Source organism: Pagrus major, chromosome 21 (assembly GCF_040436345.1).
Source record: "Pagrus major chromosome 21, Pma_NU_1.0".
Classification (NCBI taxonomy): Eukaryota; Metazoa; Chordata; class Actinopteri; order Spariformes; family Sparidae; genus Pagrus; species Pagrus major.
The window spans coordinates 19793071-19819490 of NC_133235.1; the positions used below are offsets into that span (position 1 = coordinate 19793071).

At 40.7% G+C, this 26420-nt stretch overlaps 2 protein-coding genes across 3 annotated transcripts in view; one reads left to right on the forward strand and one right to left on the reverse strand.

Moving 5' to 3' along the window:
- Window positions 1-10979, reverse strand: part of greb1l (GREB1 like retinoic acid receptor coactivator) — a 46822-nt gene extending 35843 nt beyond the window's left edge. Inside the window, exon 1 of the mRNA XM_073490446.1 lies at window positions 10909-10979. The gene's annotated coding sequence lies outside the window, so the exon portion shown is untranslated. The remainder of the gene's footprint in view (window positions 1-10908) is intronic.
- Window positions 10980-14706: 3727 nt separating this feature from the next.
- rock1 (Rho-associated, coiled-coil containing protein kinase 1) overlaps window positions 14707-26420 on the forward strand; it is a 30916-nt gene continuing 19202 nt past the window's right edge. For both annotated transcript variants that reach the window (XM_073491071.1, XM_073491070.1), the window contains exons 1-2: window positions 14707-15542; window positions 24907-24988. In XM_073491071.1, coding sequence (XP_073347172.1) covers window positions 15450-15542; window positions 24907-24988 — 175 coding nt within the window. In that variant the 5' untranslated portion in view covers window positions 14707-15449. The remainder of the gene's footprint in view (window positions 15543-24906; window positions 24989-26420) is intronic.

Below are 26420 nucleotides of genomic sequence, written 5' to 3' on the forward strand. Positions count from 1 at the left end.
CCTCCCTGAAAAAAGTCTCAGCCACCTTGAATCCATTTGAGTGACACCGTGACAAAGAGGCTTCTTAACGTCCCGACGAAGGCGCCTCCTCCTCCTTCCCTCCAAACTTCCTTACCGGGCGATCAGCTGTATCCATCATGCCCCCTCTTCCTGACCCCAGGCGGCGGCACTGCTGCCTCAGCAGCACCCCACCCCCGTCACTCTCCTGCCACATCTCGTCCATTACCCCCCACCCTCCCGATTAATAAGCACCAGGTTGCCGTCGGTGACAGGACCCACACTTTAAATCCCATCAGTCCTCCTTACTGCAGCAAGAGCCACTGCATCAGCAGGGCTCTTTTTTGTCTTAATGGGACAATGGAAGCAGGGCCATCCTTTGTTGAGAGCTGGACCCCACACACAAACCTTGCTGATGAGAAAAAGTGACAGTAAACCTATTCAGGGCTGTTGCACTTCATCCCGCACTGATCCCTCTGAGAGATGAGATACTTTACCGACTGGCAGATGTGACAGTTAAGACAAGGCTCATTGGACAATGTGGTTGACCAGGCGGAAATAACAGCTAATAAGATACTCAGGTGACAAAAAGATTGACATTTTGGATAAAATAATATAACAATGTGATTTCAAATGTGTTCCTTCTTGCTGCCACCCCATAGAAAGGAAAATGAATCAGTATCACATTATTCAACATTGGGTCATTTTAAAGTGACTTCCAAAATGTTCCTACTTAACAGTCTCACACCAAACGATGGATAAAGTGATATTTATCAAACCTCAGCACAGAGAAAGCTCTTCCTACCAGGTATTTTTGTGTTTTTGTTTTGTTGTGTAGCGTTCTCCAATTACTCCGGGCTGTGTGTGATACATGGGCTTCTGTTTCTCTTCACTTTATTTTCTGAATTCAGTGCCAGCACAGGAAGACATTAAACACACCTAACGTCATTTTATCAGCTTAACATCTGACTCCCAACTCTATTATTACACCCATTACTGTTAAATTCAGCTGTGCCCTATAAAACAACAGCAGATAGGGACTAAATTATCCATAATTAGTTAGAGTTAGAGTATGTTAGAGTAATAATTCATTCCTTCATTGTGGAACAACCCGAAAATAATAAAGTAGAATCATTCTAACTATAATATATATCACCCATCACAGTGTATCATTTTGCAGCATAATGGTCGCATAACTGCCCATTCAATTTAAGACGACAGCCTGTGACTGATTAGCTTAGCTTAGCATAAAGACTGGAAATAGGAGGAAGCTGCAAGCCTGGCTCTTTCCATAGATAACAAAATCCACACGCAAACTCCTCTAAAGCTCATACAATGACAATCAATGTTTTAGGGGCAGCTGTTTCCTCCTGCAGTGTCTAAGGTTACAATTGTGTTGTTCAATCCGTAGCAAGAGGGCGAAAACAACATAAACACGCCACACGGCACATAAAAGTGAACCATGTGTGGATAAAGCATCGCTGACTTGGCGGCACTGCTCTTATTATAGGGAACAAACGCAGAGTGAGTCATTGCAGGTGAATATGTGCTCAGGTATTTTATATATTTCTCATCACAGCGTGAGATACCGGAAGTTAGCGTTTCACATATAGTAAGTGGCAAATCAAAGGAAAAACTGGCATAAAGTCACACTTTACAGTCACAGTCACAGCTAAAATGCTCCTGGGCTCTCTCGAAATCTTCTCTACGGATGGACACCACTCTCCCAAAAGATACTCCTTTCATTTGGTGTTTTTAATGATGATGGTTGAGAGCTCCATTAAACAAGCTCTGCTAAAATCTCCAAACGCTTATTCACAAAGGCCATGTGCATATTATTCACCATTCAATAATGCCTCATTACCTGAAAGGGAGCTGCATTTATGTACTGTTCCGGTTGTGCTTGAGCTGCTAATGTGCACAGAGAATGGATGAAAAGAGAGAATAAGAGAGAGAGAGAGAGAGAGAGAGAGAGAGAGAGAGAAAGAGAGAGAGAGAGAGAGAGAGAGAGAGAGAGAGAGAGAGAGAGAGAGAGAATGACCTCTCCTGCCACAGAGGAACGCTGAGTCCTCGCAGCAGAGTGCCGGGTCTTGGTCACCGTAGCCTTGGACAATCTGTGACAGCCTATAGAAAAGCCTTCTGCTGCAGAGCCTGGCAGCATCAACACACGCTGACCTTGTGCTTCAATACAAAGAGGGAGGGAGAGCGAGTGTGTGTGTGTGTGTGTGTTTGTGTTTGTGTTTGTGTGTGTGTGTAGGCAGGGAGATGTGAGGACAATCCATGTGGGCAAAGGCAACGATGCTGCAGTGTTGATGTGGGAAATTTGGCTTCTAGCCTGAGTGTTTCCAGCTGTTGTTCACACGCATCCTGCTCCTCCACAGCAACAACACAAAGACACAATTTGCAGTTGACCACATGGGTAACACTTGATAATAACCATCATTAATAAATCAAACTTTATTTTATAGTTATTTCACTGTTAACAAACAATGATGCTTTACAAATCATTGTTAAGCAATTGTTTATTGTAAAGTTGCTGCTGATGTTTATAAACCTTAACAATTTCTTAACAAATGGTTTATGAAGCATTTCATTGTTTGTTTACAGTGAAATAACTATGAACTAAAGCTTAATTAGCGATACATTTTCGATTTATTAATGATGGTTATTATAAAGTGTTACTTTCCATTAGTAAAACATAATCATCACCAATATGTTAGAAGCCTAAAATCTACTAAAGCTCACATTTGGCAATCTAAAACAAAAGACGTTACAAACTAGAGCTGCAACCATGAAATCTGGCCTGACCAGGTGACCGGTATTGACCTTTAAATATGAATGTGTTATTCTGTTTTGGGGTCTGCGATAAACAGAAGATTGGGAAATATGAATGACATCAAACTTAATAAGCACACACACACATAACCGCATAGAGATGCCAAAACTTTCCAAAACGGTGAAAAACAGGAAGCCTACACACCAAACCAGCACGTATGGTCCAGTCAACAAGGAAGAACACATACACATACATGCATGAGCAAATACGCACACACACACACACAAGCTCTGGAAGGATTACTGGAAGTTACATGAATATTAGGAGAGATATGGAACAATGAGGCAAAGATCATCATCACATTTTGGTGATGGTCCAGGTCATCACTACGCAACTGTGTAAACAGATGAACAGAGTTTGAGGTATATAAATGCCTGGTCAGTCCAGGAATAAACATAACCCACTTTCTACAAACCTCGCCTCTGTGTCGTCCTGCTGAGAGTTTTGGCTTCAACAGATACACTTGTTGTATACATCCTCTACAACACAAGTCAGCTAATCAATTCTTAAAGGGTAAATCCACCAACTTTACAGATTAAAGTGTGTTTACAGGTCTTGAGGGAGTACTACTGCATATGTGAAAAAAGTAGTATAAAGCCTGTTGTGGCTCCAGAGGAAGCTGCACGTAATCTGATGAATTACCTCCGGTGATGTCACTCAGTTGCTGAATTGCATTGTGGTATGGCACTGCACTCCTATACAACTGGTCGACTCAAAATGGATACAGCACAACCAGAGATATCGGCGTTTTATTCCACGCATTCTTCTTGCTTTTCAAAACCTGCAGTGCCTACGTTACCCACAATGCACCTTAGCCACTGAGTGACATCACTGGAGGCAATTTATCAGATTACATGCAGCTCCCTCTGGCTCGGCGCAAGGCTTATACTTTGTTTTCCACATACGCAGTAGAACCCCCCAAGACATGTATATGCGCTTCAATGTGTAAAACTGGTGAAGTCGCCCTTTAAATGTAAAGATTTGCTGCCTTTCTTTGCAATTTATTATAGTAAATAAAGAGTCTTTGGGATTGGACTGTTGGTTGTACAAAAGGAGCAACGTGAAGCTGTCATTTTTATAGACTAAATGGTTAATCAGTTATTTCAGGAAATAATCGTCAGAATAAACAATAATGAGTATAATTGTTTCAGCGTATGATTTCCAAAAACCATAATACAAAACACATGATGCACTTTACCCACTGTACTTCACATTCCATGAACAAACAGGAGCAGGAAGAAGAAAAATCTAATATCACCTGCCCCTATCTTAATAATAACATAAGTTACTGTAGATACAGATGGCCAACCCTTCTGTTTACCTTTCTCTTTCAACACTACACAACTCAAAAGTAGACACAGTATGACTGCATATTGCACAAACTCAGTATACAACTAGTTGTCTCTACAGTAGAGTGAAAAGTTCAGTGTTGCAGCCTGCCCCGATTAAACGTAGTAAATGCAGACAATGATCACTGGTGTGTCTAACTAGCATGTTAATCAATAGATAGGAACCCAGTATGATGATGAATCATTCGAACAGTGTTTGTCATTCCAAAGAAAAAAAAAGAATGACCCTCGTAGCAGAGGCCAAAACAAAGAAATGCAATCTAAAAAACCATTAACTTTCCTTCAGGCTTCTGCTCTGTGATCCAGCCAGCAGCACAGCACACACCGTACCCTTTAATAAGAACATGCACGCTGTTAGCAGTCATTTCTGGCCAGGACTACTGTTCATGGGTTGGCATCTGCACGCACGCAGGAGGGGGGGGGGGGTGGAGATACAGCGGTACACCCTGTGAGAACACACTGTTCCACAACAGTACTGTGCCAGAAGGGAATCGTAGCTGGATGCTGTCCAGCTTTCAACGGCTAGAATGAGGATAAGTGTTCTCCATGGAGCCTGCCACACACTTGATGTAATGGAGCCTTGCAAAAAATCCACGAGATTGATTGAAAAAAAAAAAAAAAAAGAAAACAAGGAGAACAACTGCAGACATGAGATGAGCACTTCATGCCACAGTGCTGCTGTGATGCGATGCAAGACGCAAGATTCAAGGACTCAGGCGTCTGGGGGTTATTAGGCCTCATTTGTTTATTACGGCTGCAAATGAAAGAGTTCAACTCGAGGAACAAAAGACTGAAATTCCTCCTTCACCTTGACATGCCATCACTCCCCTGCGAAACACACAAATGCACTCGCGCTTAATGGCGACCCTTTAACTTTGCTCCGGACACGCTTCCTGACAAATGATTAGGGCCACGTCCAGATCAGCTCCACTCGTTTTTTTGTCAGGGAGCTTTTTCAACTTTGATCTGGCGGTGGGAGGTCGGAGAGAAAGAGCGCAAATTTGGAGCTTTTAACTTCTTACGACTATTTAAGCTTTGCATTTGGATGCCTTTACAACTTCTACGTAAAAGAGCCTTAAAAAGAGGAAGAAGTACCATTACTGTTATAGAGACAGAGGGTTTACATAAACTACAGGGTTTGGGTTCACTGAGTCTTCCGGTTAGTCAACCAGAAGATCCAGCGGTGACAGATAAGGACCTGGCCTGCATGTCAGAATAGAGATAAAGATAACTAACAGGACAACAGGAAGTGCCATCTACCGGGGTCGTGTTCCACTCATGCATAAATGTAGACACACACACACACACACACACACGCACACACATGCACAATTAGCATCCCAAGTCTCTCTTTGCAACAAAGAGCAGGATGTCCAGGCCAGTCTTTTTGGCTGTACTCCTACCTTCCTGACTGTAAGTTCCTTTCATCCATCACTTAAAGGCCACTATGAGAAGGATTTTTTTTGTTTCAACTTGGAGGAATTTCATCTTCACAACCTTCCCCTTTTCCCCTTCACTCCTAAGCAGGCCGTAAATGCAGAGGCGTGAAGTAGACTCACACCCTGCAGCACAAATTCATGGTCAGGCATTTAGAGGAAGAATGGGTTGTTCTAGCTACAGTTCAGTACTCCTATATTAGCTACATCTTTATTGGCAAAATTCAATTCATCTGCCAATTATTTTTCCAATCATTCCTTTAATCTGTAAGGTATCATATCATATATAATAGGAAAAGAAATGCCCATCAGAATTACTTAGAACCCAAATCAACCAACATTAAAAACTTAAAATATTACATTTTCTTCCATAGAAGACTGGGAAAACGTGATCAATTGATTATTCTTCTTGACTGAGTAATTGATTAACTGACCAATCGCTTCAGCTTCAAACAACAGCACACTCAAATGGGGTACTTGTACTTTGTAATGTAGAACAAAAAGAAAAAAAACAACAACTGAGAAAATCTAAATTAATCAAAATTAAATAATTGATCCACTTCCTGCAGGTGAAACTAAGATATAACAGCTGACGGTGGAGGGGCTTTGAGAAGGAAGCCCCACCCCCGACCAGAGGGATCAATGCACATAAATGGAAGAGGTCACAGACCTTTGACATGTCCTTTCAGCCGGGGGAGGGGGCACGGGCCTTTGTGAGATTGGCTTTAATGATCCAATTGTCGACTGTGTCATGCACCTTCATACAGTACATACAGATTGTTGCACATTTTCATACCCCAATCTGCCTGCTGGGGGTTCAATAAAGTATTACCTTATCTTATCTTACTCCGCTCCACCCTATGCACACTCAACCCTTACGCATGGTTTCATTCACCGAACCGTCCAGCCACAAGTGTGAGGTTTGGATAAAAAAAGAGTTGCCCCGTATCTCATTTGCTGTCCCCATTCAGCTGTCTCGTTTCGCTTCGTTCACTCCCACATCTGTTTCAACCTCCTCTCCCATCACCTCAAGTCCTCAGCCTCCCCTGCTCCTCTCCTTATCTGAGCTTACCCTCCCTCCTCTTTCATGCTGCATTTTTTTGAACAGGAGTTTGGTCACTTAAAAAGACCAAGGCAGGAGGATAAACAAACCGCTTTCCAAGATCCTCCCATGCAAGAAGCAAAACATTACATGAATCTAACGTTCAGACTTTGGATGATAAAAGCGGCTCAAGATAAACATTAAAGTAAGATATTCAAATGACTGCTTTTGAGTAGAAACTAATTTGGCCAAGTTTATATCTGACTGGCATGAAAAGTAAACATAAAACCCAGGCACTGCCATTACACTCTGTGAATATTTATTTATTTTATAGACACTGCAAGAACACGGTGTTCCTAGTGTTCCTGACCCTCAATAAAAGAGGACAGGTTAAAAAGTTTACAACCATCCAAGCAGAACATATCTGGCTCTGCATATCAGCAGCAAGATGCTCCTTCAATTCACATGACTGAATGATTCTGACTCACATTGGCAATGTTAGTGCGAAAGCAATAAAGATATTTTGTCAAGAATCAGAAAATATATTTCCAGGTAGTGAAATGAGGACAAAATTTCTATGTGACTTGTTTGTGTTTGGCATAAACATATGATTTAATAGTGTTGGGTGTGAAATGGTCTCTTATATTATTTGGCAGTAGTGAATGTAGGCACTCTGTACTTTTACTTGAGTAAAATGGAGCCAATTCTAAATATTTTGTATACTACCATAGATGAACAGTATAGTACTGCATCATATCAGATGAGTTTATCATATGTTTTTATGTAAAAAGTAACTTAACTTCAACTATAGCTTTCAAAAAAATGTAATGGAGTAAAATTTACAATATTTTCCACGGAAATTAGTTAAGTTCAAAGTAGCATAACATTGAAATATAAGTACAAGTTTGTCAAAATTGTAACTCTACCTTACACTATGGATGTACATTCTACACACAACACTGAGTGCATTTATATATGAAATATAATGGACTGTTTACACACAACCCTGGATAAAGCAGTTTGAATTAGCTTCATCTATAACGTTAAAAAACAACAAAATGTACTATTACAGTTGTTTTAAAAATAAAATAATGTTACATATACTAATTTAGAGGCCATTTTCTTCATAATGAACATGTTTAATTTGATATCTTAAGTACATTTTGCTGATATTACTTACTTATTATGTAGTTAAGTAAGGAGTATCAGCATCAGTCCCCAAAATCAAGTATTGGTCAGGCTCTCGTATTTTGACGTTGCTACAAGTATCTGATGACTTCCTCTGCTGCTGGTGTTTGATTATGTAGTTTCAGATCATATTGTGTGTTTCTACAACAATCATCTGTCTGTCTATATCAACTTGAGCGTGTGCCATGAGGAGAATTAGTCAAAGATGCTCCTAGCTTCTGCCTCAGCAGATTGATGAATGACAGCTATTTTGAAGAACACCTGTTTTCTGGGCCCTCTTACATCGGACTCAAAGAATAAAGTGTGAAACAATAGCGCTGATCTCTCTACTTGGGATTTTATCCCTTGTACCATCTGTACTGAGGATCAGGGAGGCCCACAATCACTAAGACGTACCTCTGAAGAGATCAAGAGGAGCATCTGCCTGCTTTTGCTGACTGGTCCCAGTGGCGTTTTTGAGCTCTAAACTGGGACGGCGAATGATCTGTGAGGGTGTTTGACATCCTCAGTGATCAATCTTCAAAATGATATGATCCGGAAGCCAAAGCAGGAACTGAAACCACTTTGTCACAGACTGCATTGGTAATCAATTCTCATGTATGCCCTTTTGTTATGACACCGAATACAAATCTGAGCGATCTATCACACGCTAACTTGTCATAACAGAGAGTAATGACGATGACAACCAACAAGGTAGAGCGGAGGAGGAGCATCTGAGAGAGGAGTCCTGATGTGCACATAATGATAGAGAGAGAATAATGTGAGAAAATTAATCAATCCGTTACCACAGTGACAATCTGCCTTATACGTGCAAATAGTCATCTGTCCACAGCTTGGTGGAGCTTTTCCATACGACAAATGACATGTTACATTTTTAGAAAACCTCTTTGCCCAGCAGCAGGTTTTATGCCAAAAAAAGCAACCGTGAATGAGGACCATTATCGTCACGGCATAGAACAGTACTTGTGGAAGAGAGCATCTCTGGCAGGTCATGTCCCTTCATTTTTATTTAGGTGCATCTCAATTTGGTTCATCTGATTTACTGAGGAAAGCATGTGCGTATTAAGCGTTAAAGTACAAGTTCACACAAAAATGAAAACAGCATTCTCCATAGAGCTTCTCTCTGGAAGCCTAAGATCCCAAATTGATTTGAAAAGACGTTATTTACACCCTCGATGCATGGCCGAGCCTGTGCACCCTCCTCAGACAGGGTGCACGCTAACGCTTTTAGTCTAGCAGCTACAGTGAAGATTTCATCTTAAAAAAAGGGTGTAAACATCTCTTCAAATCAGTTTGGGATTTTGGAGCTTCTGCAGGCTTGGATTATGCCAGAAGAGCTGTTATTTTACATTTTAAAACATCTACTGTACTTTTGTACAGTTGTTCAGGAGAATGTTGCAACGCTGTTCTGCTGTGAAGCTCCAGTAGTGTTTTGTGGACTACAAAACTTCACCCGACTTTTCATCAGGGGGTCAGTAAACAGTGACTTTTCACATATCGATTAATTTGGTCGGAATTTGCCATTTTCAAAGTTCACATTTCTGTTTGCTAAACCATACCCAGCTCCACTGCCAATTTACTGCTCTAGTTTAAAAATAAAAGGTTAGGATGCTGCAATCACACAAACAAAACGCCCAGTACCAACAACCCCTACGCCTCACGGCCTTCACAATGCATCATGGGGACGAAGATGTCTCCTTCAAGGCTGAAGAGGGGAAACCTGTCCGAGCGCAGGAGTCCTGTCACGGAGGCCTTACTTATCTCCTCCTAGATTAAGTCCCAATTGTTCGGCGTGAACAAAGGCAGCCAGTGAGGAAACCACCCCCCCAAGGGCCAGATGGTCAGCATTCAGAGCCCCCTGACCCCTCCAGCCCTCGCCCTCTCTGACAGGGCTGCGCGTGCTCTAAGCGAGACGTGCCACCCAGCACATTCACAACTCACACGGCTGTACAGAGATACTACACTACCTGGCATAGGAGTTACAGAAGACAACAATGAATGAAATATGCAGTTAATGGCAGCAATTGGCAATATTTCTAATCATGCATGTAAATATTTGAAAGCAAAAATGGCCCTGGATGAGAACTTGATATATGCAAATGTTGCTTTAACATGAAAATTGGCTCTCTGCTTCTTTGGCTTTGGCTCTCAGGCATTTTTGAGAGTACAGAAGGGGGGTAGTGGAGCCAAGAGGAATGCAACCTTTGGGACATGAAACATGAGGAATGGCAGATTAGATGCAGTCAAGACAGACTGGTTTGCCTGTCATTACAATGACAAACCACCAAATACATCTCACGGTCCCTCTTATCTGATAGGTCTTTATCTGAGCTGCTGAAGCCTGTTTCAACACCGAGCCTCAGGCAACTGTAACAGTGTTCAACAAGAGAACTTAAATCAGTGGGCTGGTTCCAGATATTCTTGACATGACTTAAACGATGATTAATCAGCAGGATTGACACTTTCAAATATGAAATAAAATGCGATCATCTGCAAGATAATACAAGATTCATTACTTGACTGCTGATCCAAAATAATCTTGAATCTTCTTTTTGGTTCCACAGAAGTTTGAGTTGCACACTGACGCTCATTTTGTTAAATTAAAATGATAATTGAGCTATTTGATGAAGATCAGTGGCCGAGCATCACTGACAGCCACGACACTTGGCGAGGCTTGTTAATCAAAAGAAGAAAATGAAGAAAGGTTAAAATAGGTTCAGGCTATTCGTGCAGTATTCTCGAGCATTCAAACAGGTCCACTGACAAGACAAGAGTTGATCACCTATAATTTCCTCTTTCACACTTTAATCATCCCTTCCTCTAACACATATGGGTAAGTTTCTCCAGCAGTAGCTTTAATGCCAAATCAAATTCAATGACGAAACAAACTTTAAGCATCTGTTTCAGCCTCGGACCGAAAACAAGCTGCGCGCTTCCAGGGCGACCATCCTCCGGAGAGCGTCAGCAGCCCTACTCCTCGTTTATGATCGCCAACACGTTTATTATGACATGCGATTCAAAGCAAGAGTGAGGAAACGGAACAGCAGCATGCCCTCCTACCTGTATCCACACGAAAGCGGGCCAGTATGTGGGTAAATTTGCGTCCAGTTAACACCACCTCTGCTGCTGCTGCTGCTCGGCTCGCTGTGCTCTCCCACAGCTGATCTGCGCACAGCCGAGGAACTGCCAGCTGACGTCAGGGAGTTACTGTACGTGCCGTTTGGTTCACATGGACGGAAGAAAAAGTTCAGTTCAGATTGTTGCTGCACAGTCAGAGGGCAGGATATAAACACAAAGGAGGAGGAGGAGGAACATCTATCTATCTATCTATCTATCTATCTATCTATCTATCTATCTATCTATCTATATATATATATATATATATATATATATATATATATATATATATATATATATATATATATATATATATATATATATATATATATATATATATTTACACAGTAGGAATACATAGCCTACACATACACACTGCATATTGCACTTGAAATGTATACTACAATGTACATTTTACATCTTCTGTATATATTCTTATCTTATTATTTCATATTATTAACGCTTTGACTTGACTTTGCCTTGACATAGGCCTACATACATACATACATACATACATACATATAAACATACATACATACAAACATACATACATACATATAAACATACATACATACATACATACATACATATAAACATACAAACATACATATAAACATACATACATACAAACATACATACATACATACATACACATATATATACACATACATATACATACATACATATATACATACATACATACAAACATACATATAAACATACATACATACAAACATACATACATACATACATACATACACATATATATACACATACATATACATACATACATATATACATACATACATACATACATATATACATACATATATACATACATACATACATACATACATACATTCATACATATATACATACATACATACATACATACATACACTACTCAAAATTAGTTAGGGATATTGGGATATGGGTGCATACATGTGTGTGAATGTATATGCAAAAAAAGTCTAATTAAATGTGTCACATTATTTTGGGGGACCAGAAATATTCACAAAACACAAAATAGACACAGAATAAACCATCAAGTTAAATAATAAAGTATCCCAATACCCCTAACTAATTTTGAGTAGTGTACATACAAACATACATACATAGATACTAGGCATACAGACATATATACGTACATGAATAAAAGATTGAATTTTAAATTATTGCAGTATAACTTGAAGGTAGTATGGTGACTGACTGTTGACCTTGATGGACATTACATGGACTTGTGTTTCAAGTTTCTTGTATAGGCTATCGTCTATATTCTTCATCTATAAAGCCTACAAAACATACATACAAAATATACATAATGGGCTACTATATGTTATTACAAAATTATTATTAGCCAGCCTTCACTCAATATTTTCTTTTGAAACTGTAGATACAGTCTGTACCTGTATATAGTTTCTACAGCATATCTCCCACTTATGGTATTCAAGGATAAAACATCTCCCTCTATGGGCAGAAATACAGAACTGGGGCATCGAGTTCAGGTTCCACTATCAAGGGCTAAGTTTTAGGGAATCCATTTTTACAAAAAAGAAAATATCTTTTCAAAGTGATATTACTAAAAAAAGGAAGTACCATTTTGTGAAGAGCACTTGGCAGCAGCTTCAGTTCATATTTCAGTGCCATAAAATTCAAGATCATGTGCCTCAAGTGTGTGAACACAGTGGAGTTCTTATCATAAAAGTTGTACAACACCGCCCTCTGTTGGATGACATGCTGAATAATGAGAAAAAAAGTGAAAATCTTTCCAGTTATATGTTATTATTAAATAATTACACTAAAGATAGTTACACAGCAAGCCTAGATAGATCACTCTTAACCATGCAAGAGACCAGCTGCCATTCCCCAGCGAGCAACTGACAGCAGGTCCTAGAAGCATTTCCTGATCATCATGTGTTCATTCAAAGAACTACCTGTGTGGGATCACAGTAGACAAATATACAGTCAGTAGGTATCTGATCTAAACTAATCTCGTCCACCACCAAGCTGAGACAGAAAAAACACAGGTGAATCTCTTTGAAATCAAGATTAATTTTGAAATCACTGCAGCATAATCGGGAGAAGATGACGAGAGTATTGTGACTGACTCTTTCGAAATATATCTTTTTCTATAGACCAGTTGTTTCCAAATGGGATTGTGTTACAACCATAGATTATGATTGCATTGATGGAGTGCCTCTAGGTGTGCCTCTAGGTTCAGTTTTCTGCATGGAGCTGGAAACCAGCCTCCCCTAGTTCGAGTTGGTATGAGAAAATCTTAGAGAAAACTGATCCTGTGATAATGGTTTTATGGTTGTTCACTTTGAACCCAACTAAGGTTGATAAATTCAGACAGCATGACCTTATAAATTAAAAGATAGGTATGCTGATGCCTTCTGGATGTCAGTGATGACCATCTGACCTTTTCATGTAACTCACAGGGGTGAGAGGGGTGAACAGCTATCCTGGTGTGAGTGGCAGTGTGATAAATACAATAGCATGGAAAAGGGTAGAATACAACAAAACAGAATAGAATAGACTATTTACAGTAATTATGGTTCAGAACCAAGAGCACAACCCACATGGATTATTTACAGTATATACTTAATAGAACACAATTCAGTTTTGTCTGGCTGTCAGTATTTAACTGTGTAAAAGTGATGTGTAGGGACTTTTGTATTTGACTGAGAAGAATTTAAGACTAAATAAGCTTATACAAAGTTGTTTGTTTTTCAATCACATTTATTTCACTGATTATTAATAATTATAATACAAATTAATTGCCATACTTTTTGAACAGGTAAGACAAATTGGTGGATAATATCATTAGTTGATGCACCGATATCTTGTGTTTAATATCTATAAAGACTGGATACTGCACGTGAAACTGCAGTATCCAGACCTTAACTTAGGACTCGACTGGACTTGACATAACACAACCTGTGACTGCCCGAGAAAAAATAACTTGGGACTTGACTGAGACTTGGAAAGGAATAGAATAGAATAGAATAGAATAGAATAGAAATGCCCAATATGTGTCAACATGCCACAACCTGAGGGACAGTGAGTGAGCAACACACACACACGCACACACCGTATATACTGTATATATAATTAATGTAAATCAATCTTGGTGTTGTGTTTGTGTTGTTATTTGTTGTGTTCTGTCCGAGTGTTTGGACAGATGCTTTGGCAACATTGCTGTTAAACTTTCATGCCAATAAAGCCCCTTTGAATTGAATTGAATTGAGAAAAGAATAGATATGACTTGATAAAGACTTGGAATAGAATAGAAAATAATAGAATAGAATAGAATAGAATAGAATAGAATAGAATAGAATAGAATAGAAAATAATAGAATAGAATAGAATAGAATAGAATAGAATAGAATAGAATAGAAAATAATAGAATAGAATAGACCATGTTCCAGACCAGAACCAAGGGAAGCCTATCTGTAACCCTTATGGACACGTTACATCACTTTCACAATAGAATAGAATATTTGAACTTGTGTAAACCTTAACAATAAATAACTACTACAGTAACACAGATTATTTCAATGTTTTCTCTTCCTCTTGATGTAGCTGCTCAGTGAGCTCCTTCCCTCTGCAGTGAAACCTCAGTGAACAGCAACATGTTGCCATATGTGAACTCTTTGAATGCGCCACGACAGGGCGCATGCGCAGTACTTGACATTTTGAAGTTGCTTCTCCGGGCTGTTTGAACAGGAAGGCGGACATGTTGGTCAGGCTGTGGGAGAAAATCGGGCATAGTCTGCTGTTTTTTTTCCGAAAACTAACGCACAAGAAAAACCCGATGTATGTGTCTTCAAACTGAGAGTTAAGGCCGTCTGGACGGGAAACAGTCGACAGTCAATGACAGAGCACGGGCTGCAGCGGAAGGACTGCCGTTAAACGCTGTAACGACTCCGCGTTTAAACTGATCGAAATTTGGAAGAAGCAGAAGTTTTTTTTTTCCCACCACTTCTACTTTTGAGCTGTCAGATTCTATTGTCGTTTTCTGCAAGGGCCTGGCACAGATATGGGAACGGGCCTGGACTAACCTACCTACAAACTGTGCTTTTTTGAAAGAGACATTACATTTCAGTTTTAATTGCCTTTTGTTCGGATGCACCAACATTTTAAGCCCTTATCCTCAGTGGCATCCTGCGGAGGCTGACTAATCTGTCGCCGCATTTATCTTTTGCCACTGAAGTTGTTTGTCACTCAAACTGGGAAAATACCTTTCGACTCTGAAAATGTGGCTTTTGTACATTCAACGCAACCTTAAACGTTTCATCGTCTGTGAAAGCTCGAGGAGAACGATGTATTTTCTCTGAAGTGCGGTGTGAAGTTTACACGAAGAAAGGAACATTTGGCTAGCTAGCTACCGCTGGCTGCTAAAGCTAGCTAGCCAGCCTCCTGCCTCGCCAGTGAGCTGTTTTTGTTCACAACTCACCATTGGGACTGAGTTTAACAGCAAAAATGACTGCTAGGGAAAGTATGGAGGCTCGATTTGAAAAAATCGATGCCATGTTGAAGGACCCAAAGTCAGAAGTAAACACGGATTGTCTTCTGGTAAGTTTGTAGCTTGCTAGCTGGCTAGGAAGCTAGCGAGTCAACCATTCGGGGTCAGTCTACTCCTTGGAGCAGAAATTCTTTCCGAGACCAACAAGTCGTCTCAATTGTCACTGGAGGAATGTGCTGATATTGACGCCGACAGGCCAATTAGACTCACGCTTAATCAAGTTCAAACGCCTGTGTGTGTGATCGCTTAATGTATTACGGATACGGATATGCCAAAAGAAAACAATCAGCCATTTGAAACTCTGGTATCCTACAATCAAATACTGTATAAAGTCGCAGCCAAAAACAACTAAACTGTCATTTCTAGCAGGCGGATTGATATGTCACGTTTATATACTGTCAGCACTCCATAACCTAGCTTCAGTTAAGGAGTCTACCTAATTAAAAAGCAATGGTAAAACATACTGACAGGTGGTAACCGTGTTTCAGACACACTTTGTCAGATTATTATAGGCCATTGCTATTAAATCTGGATTTCCGCCCACCACAAACTGATAATGGTTTGTGATGTCACTAGTGTGCCTTTTTAGATCATTAGGAAGTTGGTGGTTAGGTGTGCTGTTTTGTCTAGATTTACTTATCTGAGCTTCATTTTGAAGTGATAGGCTGCCAGCAAGCCTGTTGCAACCTGCAGGCCTCCAGCTGCATCAGTACACCTGTTGGCTGGAGTTAGCTCTGGCTGCTTCCTGTCTATGGGCGACAAGTCTCGAAGGGACTCTGATGTGTGAGGAAAGAAGGCGGCTACTGCCACGTGCTAAACCCTAAAGCAACACCTTCATAGAGTTTTCTTACGTGTGCCAATCCCAGGAACTGACTCACCAATGGAGTGGATGCCAAGGGGATGTTGTTGTGTCAAGTGTTTGTTGATATCACAAGCCTTTCGACTTGGGTGACTGTGGCTCTCAGTGTTTTCACAGGGATTTGGCTCTTAGTGACTCGTTAGTGCAGTTGCACTCGGATGTACAGTGTGATGAAATTAATATTCATGTGGGTAATTGGATGGAACATTTTGACCTGAATTTCCCGGGACTGACCTTGGGACCTACTTTTTGCGTTTGCAAGAGTTTTTGCCTAGGGTTCATTGCTTTAACTAGTAAGGTGTGACTAGTAGTTCTGTGTCCCTGTACACAGTAGTTTCATTGTAACTCACATGTATCTTGTGCATACACAGTCACGCTCTTTGATGATTAATTTCTGTATCTGGATTGTAAGATATGGGACATTGCAGCAGGCAGACTTGCCAAGAAAAAGAACATCAGGGAATCTGTTTTGGGAAAAGGGCTTGTACTTAAAACCCTACCCACACACCCAACTTGGAGTGTTTATGTATAGGCTGCTGTAGATAGTCTTTTGAAAAGAAAACTTGCTTAGTCTCCGTGACCTCCCATCCTGTTGCAGAAAGAGGCAATTAAACTCACCTAAAAGTGCACACACTCTGCATTTTTAATGGCAAAAAGCTGTGGGGACTGTTCCTGCTGGCAGCCACACACACAAGGGTGTTGTTCCTCTCTTTTCCCCTTTCTGCAATCTCGCCGGATCAATGAATGGAGGCCTTTTGCTGAGGCTCTCTCTGCCACCATGCAACTCCACCCACAGCTTAATAAAATTCCATGCTAATCAAATAACCTCTTGTCTTTGACTGGCCTGGAGTTCCCTGTTCGTCCCCAAAGCCATTCTGCAACGTCTGGAGAGAGTTGAGAGCAGGCAGGCAGCTCTGAGGTAGCTGGGTGTGGGCTCAGCTCTCTACCCATAAACCAAAATTATGTGGACTGAAGACTCATGTTTCTGAATGCCGTGAATCAGGACATTTAACTCATAGAGCAGCCAACATGCTTGGCTATGAGTAATAGGTTCCATCAGAATGCACAATGCAGGCCTTTTTACTGGCCATGTGTCTGTACCTGAGTCTTGAGCTGGTATTGCTTTCCAGCCCTGTTGGGATTATACATTTTTTCCCATAGAAAGCCTGGCCTGTGTTGTGTGATGGTGACATTTGGCCTGCACCTTACCACTCAGCCCTGGGCTGCCCCTTTGAGCACAGTATTCCAAACCTGTCGCCCTTATCTTCACCCCCTAAATAAATCCTGCTAGGAGAGAAGATTGCCTTATCTCGATGGATTGTCCCCTCCCCAATCATTGTGCTCTGGGCTGGCCTCTAAGAGCCAGTCTGAACGGACAGAATTCCTGACATTGTCATGTGAAAGCTCACTTTTATAAAGGGTCTGAGCACTGTCCATATATCTTTTTCCATTGGTAACAATCAACGTCTTGCATCCAAACATTTTATCAAATGAAATGTCTGGATCGAACATGATCACCTTAGTTTGAATCTCTGAAAGATAGCATGGAGGAAATTGTGTGTTTGTCAATTTTCATATTGACTAGACATGCCTGGTTGCTTTTTAACTTGGCCCTTCAGTGCTGGAGTCTCTTCATCATTTGGTAAATTCGAATGGTTGAGTTGATGTGTTGGAACTTGTTTTGTGAGGGCTTTGCCTCTGTTTGAGATATATAAAGGCCTCCTGGCACCGCCTTTGTTCTTACTGTGAATTTTGGGGTGCATTAGCTTCTCTGCGTTTTGATCCCTCTTTCATCTGTTACTTGGACTCTAAATCTGTAATAAGAGTAATTACAGGAAACTGCAAGGCTGGTAAACCAGATTTGTAGACAGAGATAGACTGCGCTGCATGTACATGTTAGGATGGATGCTCTTGTATTTGATGTGATTTAGAATATTAGTTGAATAGGCTGAATTTGCCAAAATAACAACACTGTAAGAAGTGAAGTTTATGTGGTGGATCTTTATGGTATTATGGGAGTGTTGTAGCCATGAGCACATTCACAGATGACGACACACTTGCTGTATTAACTGAAAGAGATAATAAATGTGTTAAAATCGCATTTGCAGGTCAACACCTGCCAATATTTTCCACTCAAATTCAATTTCAGCCCTCAGCGATATCTGTTGACTAACTGGAGGAGGTGCTCATCACCACTTATGTCATTATGAATGGTTGAAAGGTTTTTGTGTGGCAAAGAGGCTATGGAATGAAAATGGCCAGTGTGAAACATTTTACTTATGTTAATTTTTATTCTTTCACCTCCAATTATGGTCTAATTGGTCCAGTCAGCATGTGGCATATTTTCTATTTCAAGCCCAGTTTAGGCATGTAAAGGAAACGATGAAATAGCGAAACCAGGGTCTACTAAAACCTGGCCATGAAGACCTTTTTTACAGGCAGACAAGCAGTCGTAGCATTCTGAATTTGAGCTTTGAGAATGATTTTAAAAAGTAATTTATTGGGGTGCGACCTAATTGTCTTGCATAGTCCAGGCTGAACTTGAGTAACAGCCATACTAACTTGTCTTACCTATGTATAGGTCCAGCCCTTGTTCTAGCCACCTTTGCCTTTTAGTGGACAAATCTTACCTGCAAAGTGTTGTCCAGACTGATAATGCAGCTATAGTCTGTTTTTGGTTCTAGACTCAAAACAGATTTGCATAGTTTTGACAGAAGGAAATGAGTCAGTCAAGAGATTTTTCACTGCATGACACTACTCATACTTTTTCCTTGACTTATAGTAAATTAAATTATTCAACCTCATTTTCTAAAATGTATTAATTTGAAGCAATGCATGTGATGCCCATTATCATTCTGTGAAGGACAGTGCTGGTTGTTTTCTTTGTTTACCCCGGATAAGTGCCGTGCATGTAATTTGCTCATACTTGAGTAATTTGCTCACTACACATGAGTTACGACGATTAACTGTAGCGCACTGTAAGATCTTACGTTGATTTACCTTCCAGGCAGCCATTGTTTTCAGGTTACGCCAGTGCTATTTTTGACCTTGCAAGGCTAAGGTGCACTAACTCTGAGGAAGAGTGACTAAATTCTCATTGTGGTGGATTATCTACTTAAATCATGTTTCAATTTTCTGCAAAGTGTTTATCATAACGTGCTGCTGGAAGCAACAAAAGCACTTTAATAACTTTTGGTATACATTAGAAAATAGTATTTTGTAATCTACAGTTTATGTACTTTATAGTTAATGGGCTGAAGTATTTAAAACTACTAGTTTGGTCCCTTTTAATGATATAAATTGCAGCCACTGAAAAACATGTATTTGTGGCCATGGTTATTGTCAGCATTTGATCCATCCCTTTTGTCAGAAAGGTTCAGGGCTGTCGGTTGTAAACTGCTCCCCTCAGCTATTCAGCTATGGGAACAACAATTGGCTGAGCTATTTGTAGCTCTGCATTCCCTCAACTGACTGATTATGTGCAGGAATGCATACTTAAATGATCCAGTCTTTTAATAACGGACGCTTTTGCCTTTGATTCACCCACTGAACCTCACAGCCTCCTGCTTTTCTTTAATCTCATTTCTTAAGGGCTACAAACCCAGTTAGGTTGTCCCACTTATTAAAGGCTCTATGACCCCTTTCCAGTGAAGATGGTCGAAGTGAACCAAGTTGAAGTGTGGTAATAAGGTGGTTATTTTGTGAGGGGTGAGGTCAGATATGCTGGGCAGAGCAGGCAGGTCAGCAGAGTTTTTTTCTTGAGAATCCAGAGCTCGGTCAGTGGAAACTCGTGAGTGCTCTCCACTGTTGGAATAACTCAATTATATTTTGACATGAAAGCGTTTGTGACAGTGATTCTCGCTCACTGGGACCTCATAAGGAAATGGAATGCCCCTGTTTTGCCACCCCTGGGTTCAATGTCACTGCCATTTATCCAGTAGAGTTGTTAGATATGCAGTCTTTCTAGGTAAGTGGGATTTCCTGTCAGTAGATGTTATGTACAGCAGTCGTGTGCAAAAGGAGTTTGGACCAAGTAAAAAGTGAACCTCTGTGGTGGATTTCAAAGTGTACCAAACTGATAAATCCCAAAGCAGATGGAGATGCATCACCGCCTCCACCTGAAAGTTAGCAGCGTGGAAGCCTTGTGGTATTTCATACTTTGAATGCCTCCACTGGTTTGTATGATCATGTTTGTGTTTACACGGCCGCAGCCTGCAGTGGAACTGCTTTTATTTGCATGGCAAACTGAACGGCTGTCTGCACAATTGCTCACATGTGGAAAGCATATTGTCTTGAAGAGGTGGCAGAAAAGGAAGTGAGAAGTAGGGCTCGACTCAGGCCAGTCCACATGCCTTGTGCTGGCATGCAGAAAGGGATGATGTGGCTGAGTCTCCCATGGAAATTTTAACTCAGACTTTAATGTCTGGAAAAGAGCTTGTGTGTGTCTGTGTGTGGATTTCTCTCCCCTAAAGCTTAAAGAAATAATTGCCATATGCAATGTTAACCACTAGCTTGTGCGTTTTCTAGAACTGTACATTTTTTTTAACATAATCACCACATTTCATTAATGGGGTGATGAGCTGGTTTTTGGTATTATTATTAGTAATCCCAGCAATGTGTCGCCCTCTGGCTGAAGCAGCATCAGCAGAAATAAGATAACATGGAGTCCTGTGAGCTCTGGTTTGTTTTCCCAGCATTTTTTTTCTTTTCCCAAGACTGCCACATAATGAAACATAGCCTGTGGACTGCTACCGCCCAATGCTTGTAGCACTGAGTGAATTTTATGCGTGGGTTTGCTCTTAATAGGGTAGGTGGTTGGAATATTGTGTGTATGTCATGTTTTTTTTCAGTATGTGATCTCAATTACTTTCACATTTTGCTGAATACTGTCATAGGGTTTTGCATGGTTGATTCAGGGTTTACCCTGCCGTGAATATGTGTATCTCAGAGGCTAAAGGCTAGCTTCACATACATTTATTATTTCTCATCCTTTTCCGTTTTGTGCTCCACATTTTTTTGTATCATTGACGCCTTTTCCCCTCAGCAGACAAACTCCTGAGCCCTTGGAAATTTCTGAGCCGCAACAAGTGCTGTAGAAGTGCTTATCTGGGAACACTTTCGCTTCTTGAAATTACTAGCTAAGAAAGAGCTTTGTCAGTGATCCTGGACCGTCAGCCTCATATTTGTTAGCGTAGCCTGGAGTTGATTTTGGGCTGAGCCATTTTGGATGCTACTGGCTGCTCCATCTGGGCCAGCGGCAGAGTGGTCTGATAGCTTGAGCCAGATAGTGACAGATGTTGTTTGGTTGCGAACCCTCAACCTTGATGATTACAAGCTAGTCAGCGGAGGTTGTTTCGTATTTACATATTGAACCTGATGACCCTGCCTGTGTGACTAAATCCTGTGAGATGATATACATTTGACTACAAGTAGAGATTATGCCATATTGTTTCTACTGTGGTAGCTATCATTACAAAATGACATGTCTTTTATTAGATTATTAGAGTATTTAATCTACATTGCCCACTTTGAACAACCCACATAATAAAATCCCCTCTCTGTGCAGTTCCTCTTTCCATGAAGATAGCTGACACCAAAACAGAGATGCAAATGCTGAGATTCAATCCTGGAACAGTTCACACACCCAGTGCTACACACTGACTGCCTCAAATTGCTCATTTATTGTTGCACAGTTCCTTAAATCCACCTTTTTCAGTTACATGTGCAGTTCTTTTTCATGCTACCATGTGATTTCTGCCTTACTAAACCTGGTTCTTTCATCAGACTGGTATTTCAGCACTCTGAAAAGACTCCTAGCGTGGCCCTCTTCCCATTTTCTTTGTTTTTTCCTTTATTTGTTCTTCTATTGGACTAGCCAGCCCCACATGCACCAGCCGTCCACTCCCTCCTCCTTTCCGTCATACTGTAGTGTTAGGCACTAGTGCTGATTGAAAGTAAGGCTCACTATGTGACTCTGTACTTGGGATGGATTTTTTTCCTCCCTTCCTTCACTTTTTGTTGAGAACTTGTTTGGCCACATACCTAAAATAGCTCTCTGACGTGTACAGTCCTGTTAAGGAATGTTACTGTGGCTGTCCAGAGTGCTCTGCGGCAGGAAGTTATGCAAACGTGCATTGCTGAGCACAGAGCCTTGTGATTAGGGTCCTGAAGGACTCGGTTCTCCAAGTTTCTTTTTTTTTTTTTCCAGTGCTGGCTGGCTGGATACTGTATGGCCAACAAGGCCCCTGTTCTCTCCCAGCCTATGGTCTGTCTTGTGTAAATTCTCCTTCCTGAAAGTCGACTTATTTTTTTATTTTTTTTTTAAAGCTGAGTAGATGATGGCTCCCAGCTCTGTTGATCACAACCTACCCTCTCATTAATTTACCACATTCTGTCTCCGTGAATATCTCCGTTGCTTTTGTTCTTCCCTTCAGCCATTCTTCACCTCCCATTTTTTCCTTTTCCCCTCCCATCTGCCTTTTTTCCCTGCTTCCACCCATCCCGCAGGGCGCTTGCTTGTTTTATGTCTCATAGAGGGGGGGTATGGCCCTGACCTCCACTGCTGAGCAGAAGCAGCCGAGTTACTTAAGAGGATTCCTCGCCGCGTCTGAGCTGCTGATTCACCATGTGTCATCATTGTTTTGCTCGGGGATGCAACAAGAAGTGTGTCATTATTCAACAGAAGATCATTCATGATACATTAAAGATAAGCATTTTGCCAACATGATAGTGAGTTCAGAGACGGTGTAAAATAAGTCAATTAGTGAAATAACGATGTTAACATCAGCTGTAATATTTATCTCTCTCCTTTTTGAAGAAAGAAAATGTGGGCTTGGTGACCCATGGTAAAATGTCAGTAGATGCTCAGTCTCAACATCTGGCTCACACACGCTAGAGGGAATGAATAACAGTGTGTTGTGTTCAAGTGCTTGTGTGCCTGTCTTCTTCCAGCCATTCTGGATTATGGAAGATTAGATTAAATCCCGCCTGTGGCACTTATGCTCCTGCCTAGCCTGAGCCAATCCAGCCACTACTGAATGTTTGTAGCTCTGGGAATTCCAATATTGTTAACCCGTCACAGCATAATGGTCCTTTTTAATTTTATTTATTGACACCATCATTCTTATCCCTGTTTATAATAACAGTCACGCTTTCTTTATAAGTAATCATAAAAGGGATTCTAATGAGGGTCAGGAGATGGGAGTCATTTCTAGACATTCAGGGACTGGATTGTAAATACATACAGGTTACCTCACTAAACGGTGATTGTTAGGCACCACCCTGTTGCCTCATTCATCAAAAGGTGGTTAGTTTCGTCAGTTGCTTTTATTAGAAACTTTGTGACCAGGGTGGGAAATTCTGCTTTTCGTCATCCGGTCAGGATCTCCCCTGCCTGTGCTTTTTACCTCAGCCATTTATTATTGGAAAGACGTTGTAGAAAAGCGTTGGAACTGTAAAACTGAAGTACTGCTCTTCACAATGTCTGTGTTTGCTCAGCAGTAGTCTCAAGCCCCCAGATATAACAACCTGTGCACTTTCAAACATTTGTTTGAAACGGCAGGATTTTCCTTAATTCCTCACATGCATTTATAGATGCACAACATGAATTTTCTGCCAGCATTTAAAGTCCAGAGAAATGGCCTTTCAAAAATATCTAGCTTCTGTCTTGTGTCATATTTCTGAGTACAACAGGATGGGAATGCCCGGCGTGTTGGGAGGAATTTGATTTGATAGTGTGCTCATGTTGTTGCTGAAGCAGTCTTCTGTAAAATGCCTTGCGCATAATCAGGAGATACCACTTTCCTCAAAGTGAATAACACAAATTCTAGCCAGGGGGGACATGGAATTTTGTGGAAATGGAACAAGGTTTGAGGTGGTGAACACCTGAAGACACACCTACTTGCAATGTTGTTGCTAGTTACCTAACTAGTGAATCTTAGCTGTTTGCTACTAAAAGTTGAGATGTCTTGATATCATTGGTTAAAATTGTTTGGTTCAAGCCTACGTTAACGGCCATCATTGATTGGATTTTTATTTAACAATACAAAGAAATAGATTTTTTGTATTTTTTGGCATATATTGATAAATAGGTGCACAATAGGAGTACGGATGTGATCTAAAAGCTTTTACAAGACATTTTTCATTTAATCTTTACATTCAAAGAGTTAACATCAGTGATTTTGTACATTTAAATTGGCCTTGGTTCTGTCCATGGCAGACATGTTTTGAGGCGCTCTTTAATAAACAACTACCCTTTGAGATCCTTCAGTGGTTCTGTTATAAATCACTGTCAGAGACTGTGAATGTTTACAGTAGCACTGAAATCCGGATATTTGTAATCAAGTAAAACCCTCCTAGACATTATTAATGTAATCCAGACTGGCAGCCCACTGCTAGCTTTATGCAGTGGTCTGTTCAAAGCTGTTCTACAGCAACCAACAGCCTGATGGGATGCCATCTTTGCTGTTTACATGTTGTCTGTCTGTGATGCTGCTGCAATAGTAGACACTTGAGCTTTGTGTGCCTGCATGCTAACCCTTCCTCTCTCCTCTCAGGATGGCTTGGACGCACTGGTGTATGACCTTGACTTCCCTGCCCTGAGGAAAAACAAGAGCATTGACAACTTCTTGAATAGATGTAAGTAGCTCACATCGTTCATTTTCCCCTCATGTCCTCCTTTAATGCTGATCCATCCATGTCTTTCACTTGAACCATTTGCAGACCCCGTTACATATGGGCATAAGCCTAGGCTCAGAAAAGAAGGCTGTTTTTGGGTCACCAGCTCTATGTGGGCTTGGACACAATAGGTGTCTGCTGCTTAGTGTCCCCAACAAAGGGGCTTTCATAAATGGCTGGTGACCCACATGATGCCTATCGTGATGGCTTCTCTCTTTCATAGTGCCCTCAGACTGGGGGACCCCCATAACTCTGTTTAGAGTAAACACCAGAAAATACCAATACAAGGCTGATAGAGAGGCTACATCTTTATCTCCCTAACAGATATACTTTAGTAAAGCTATGAGGCATTTACATTTCTAGGAAATGTTAGCTATTATGTTACAGTGTTTACCTCAGCGAGCCAGCAATGTCTGAAATGGGGGAAGGGCACGGGGGCTATATTTTTGAGGTATACATCTTTAATTTCCAGAATTGCATATAGCGAAACGTATAATTTAACTGAAACACCTCTAACCAAACCAAACAAACAAATGCTACTCTCACCGCCTCTGTTAGGACTCTACAGTATTCTCCCTTCCTTTGTGGCATCACTTTTCATTTTCTTCTCAAAGAATTCCTCTCCAGAAAATAAACTTTGCAGCGAAATCTATTTAGATCTGCAATTCATGCATAGTAGTGATAGAGTAGTGACGGCTTTCATGGGGAAATGTGAACTTTGAACTCTATGCTGTAGAAGTGCACAGATTGCTGCATGTGGCCTTCTCTCACTCTGTGTGCAAACGGAAATACTAGTGCATTATTTAAATTATAATGTATACAAATCTATTAAATTGTAATCACTTTATTTAAGGTGATTGCTATATTTGCAGGGCTGACCTGCTTTCATAAGAAGTGTAATGTAAAAGGGTTCTTTTGTCCATATAATGACTTTTCTTGTAACAGCGTATTAAACATTTATATCAGTTTAAGGAAAACTAAAAAAAATCACTGTTTCTTATTTGATAATCAGCCCAAGCTACTGTAAATCCCTGGGGCTGAAACTGCCATTAGGAATCTCCTCAATTACTCTTGGTACAGTACTTTTCTGTATAGCAGCCAAGTGTTGGAAATGCATTGATGGATATGGACTAATGGAGCAGCAGTCTTGTGAGACACTGGTCCTCAGTAGCATGCATTGCCTAAAGGGCTCTTTACTCTGAATTCTCTCCTCCATGCATTGTGCCCTGCACCCCGATCACCTCAGCTGATGTATTTATTCTGTGCATGCTGGGATCTACTGGAAATAATCCCCCTCCTCCCACACACACACACACACACACAGGCAAATACACACAGTCTATATCTCTAACAGCAACACAAATCCTATTTGTACCTTTTCTTAACATGGTTT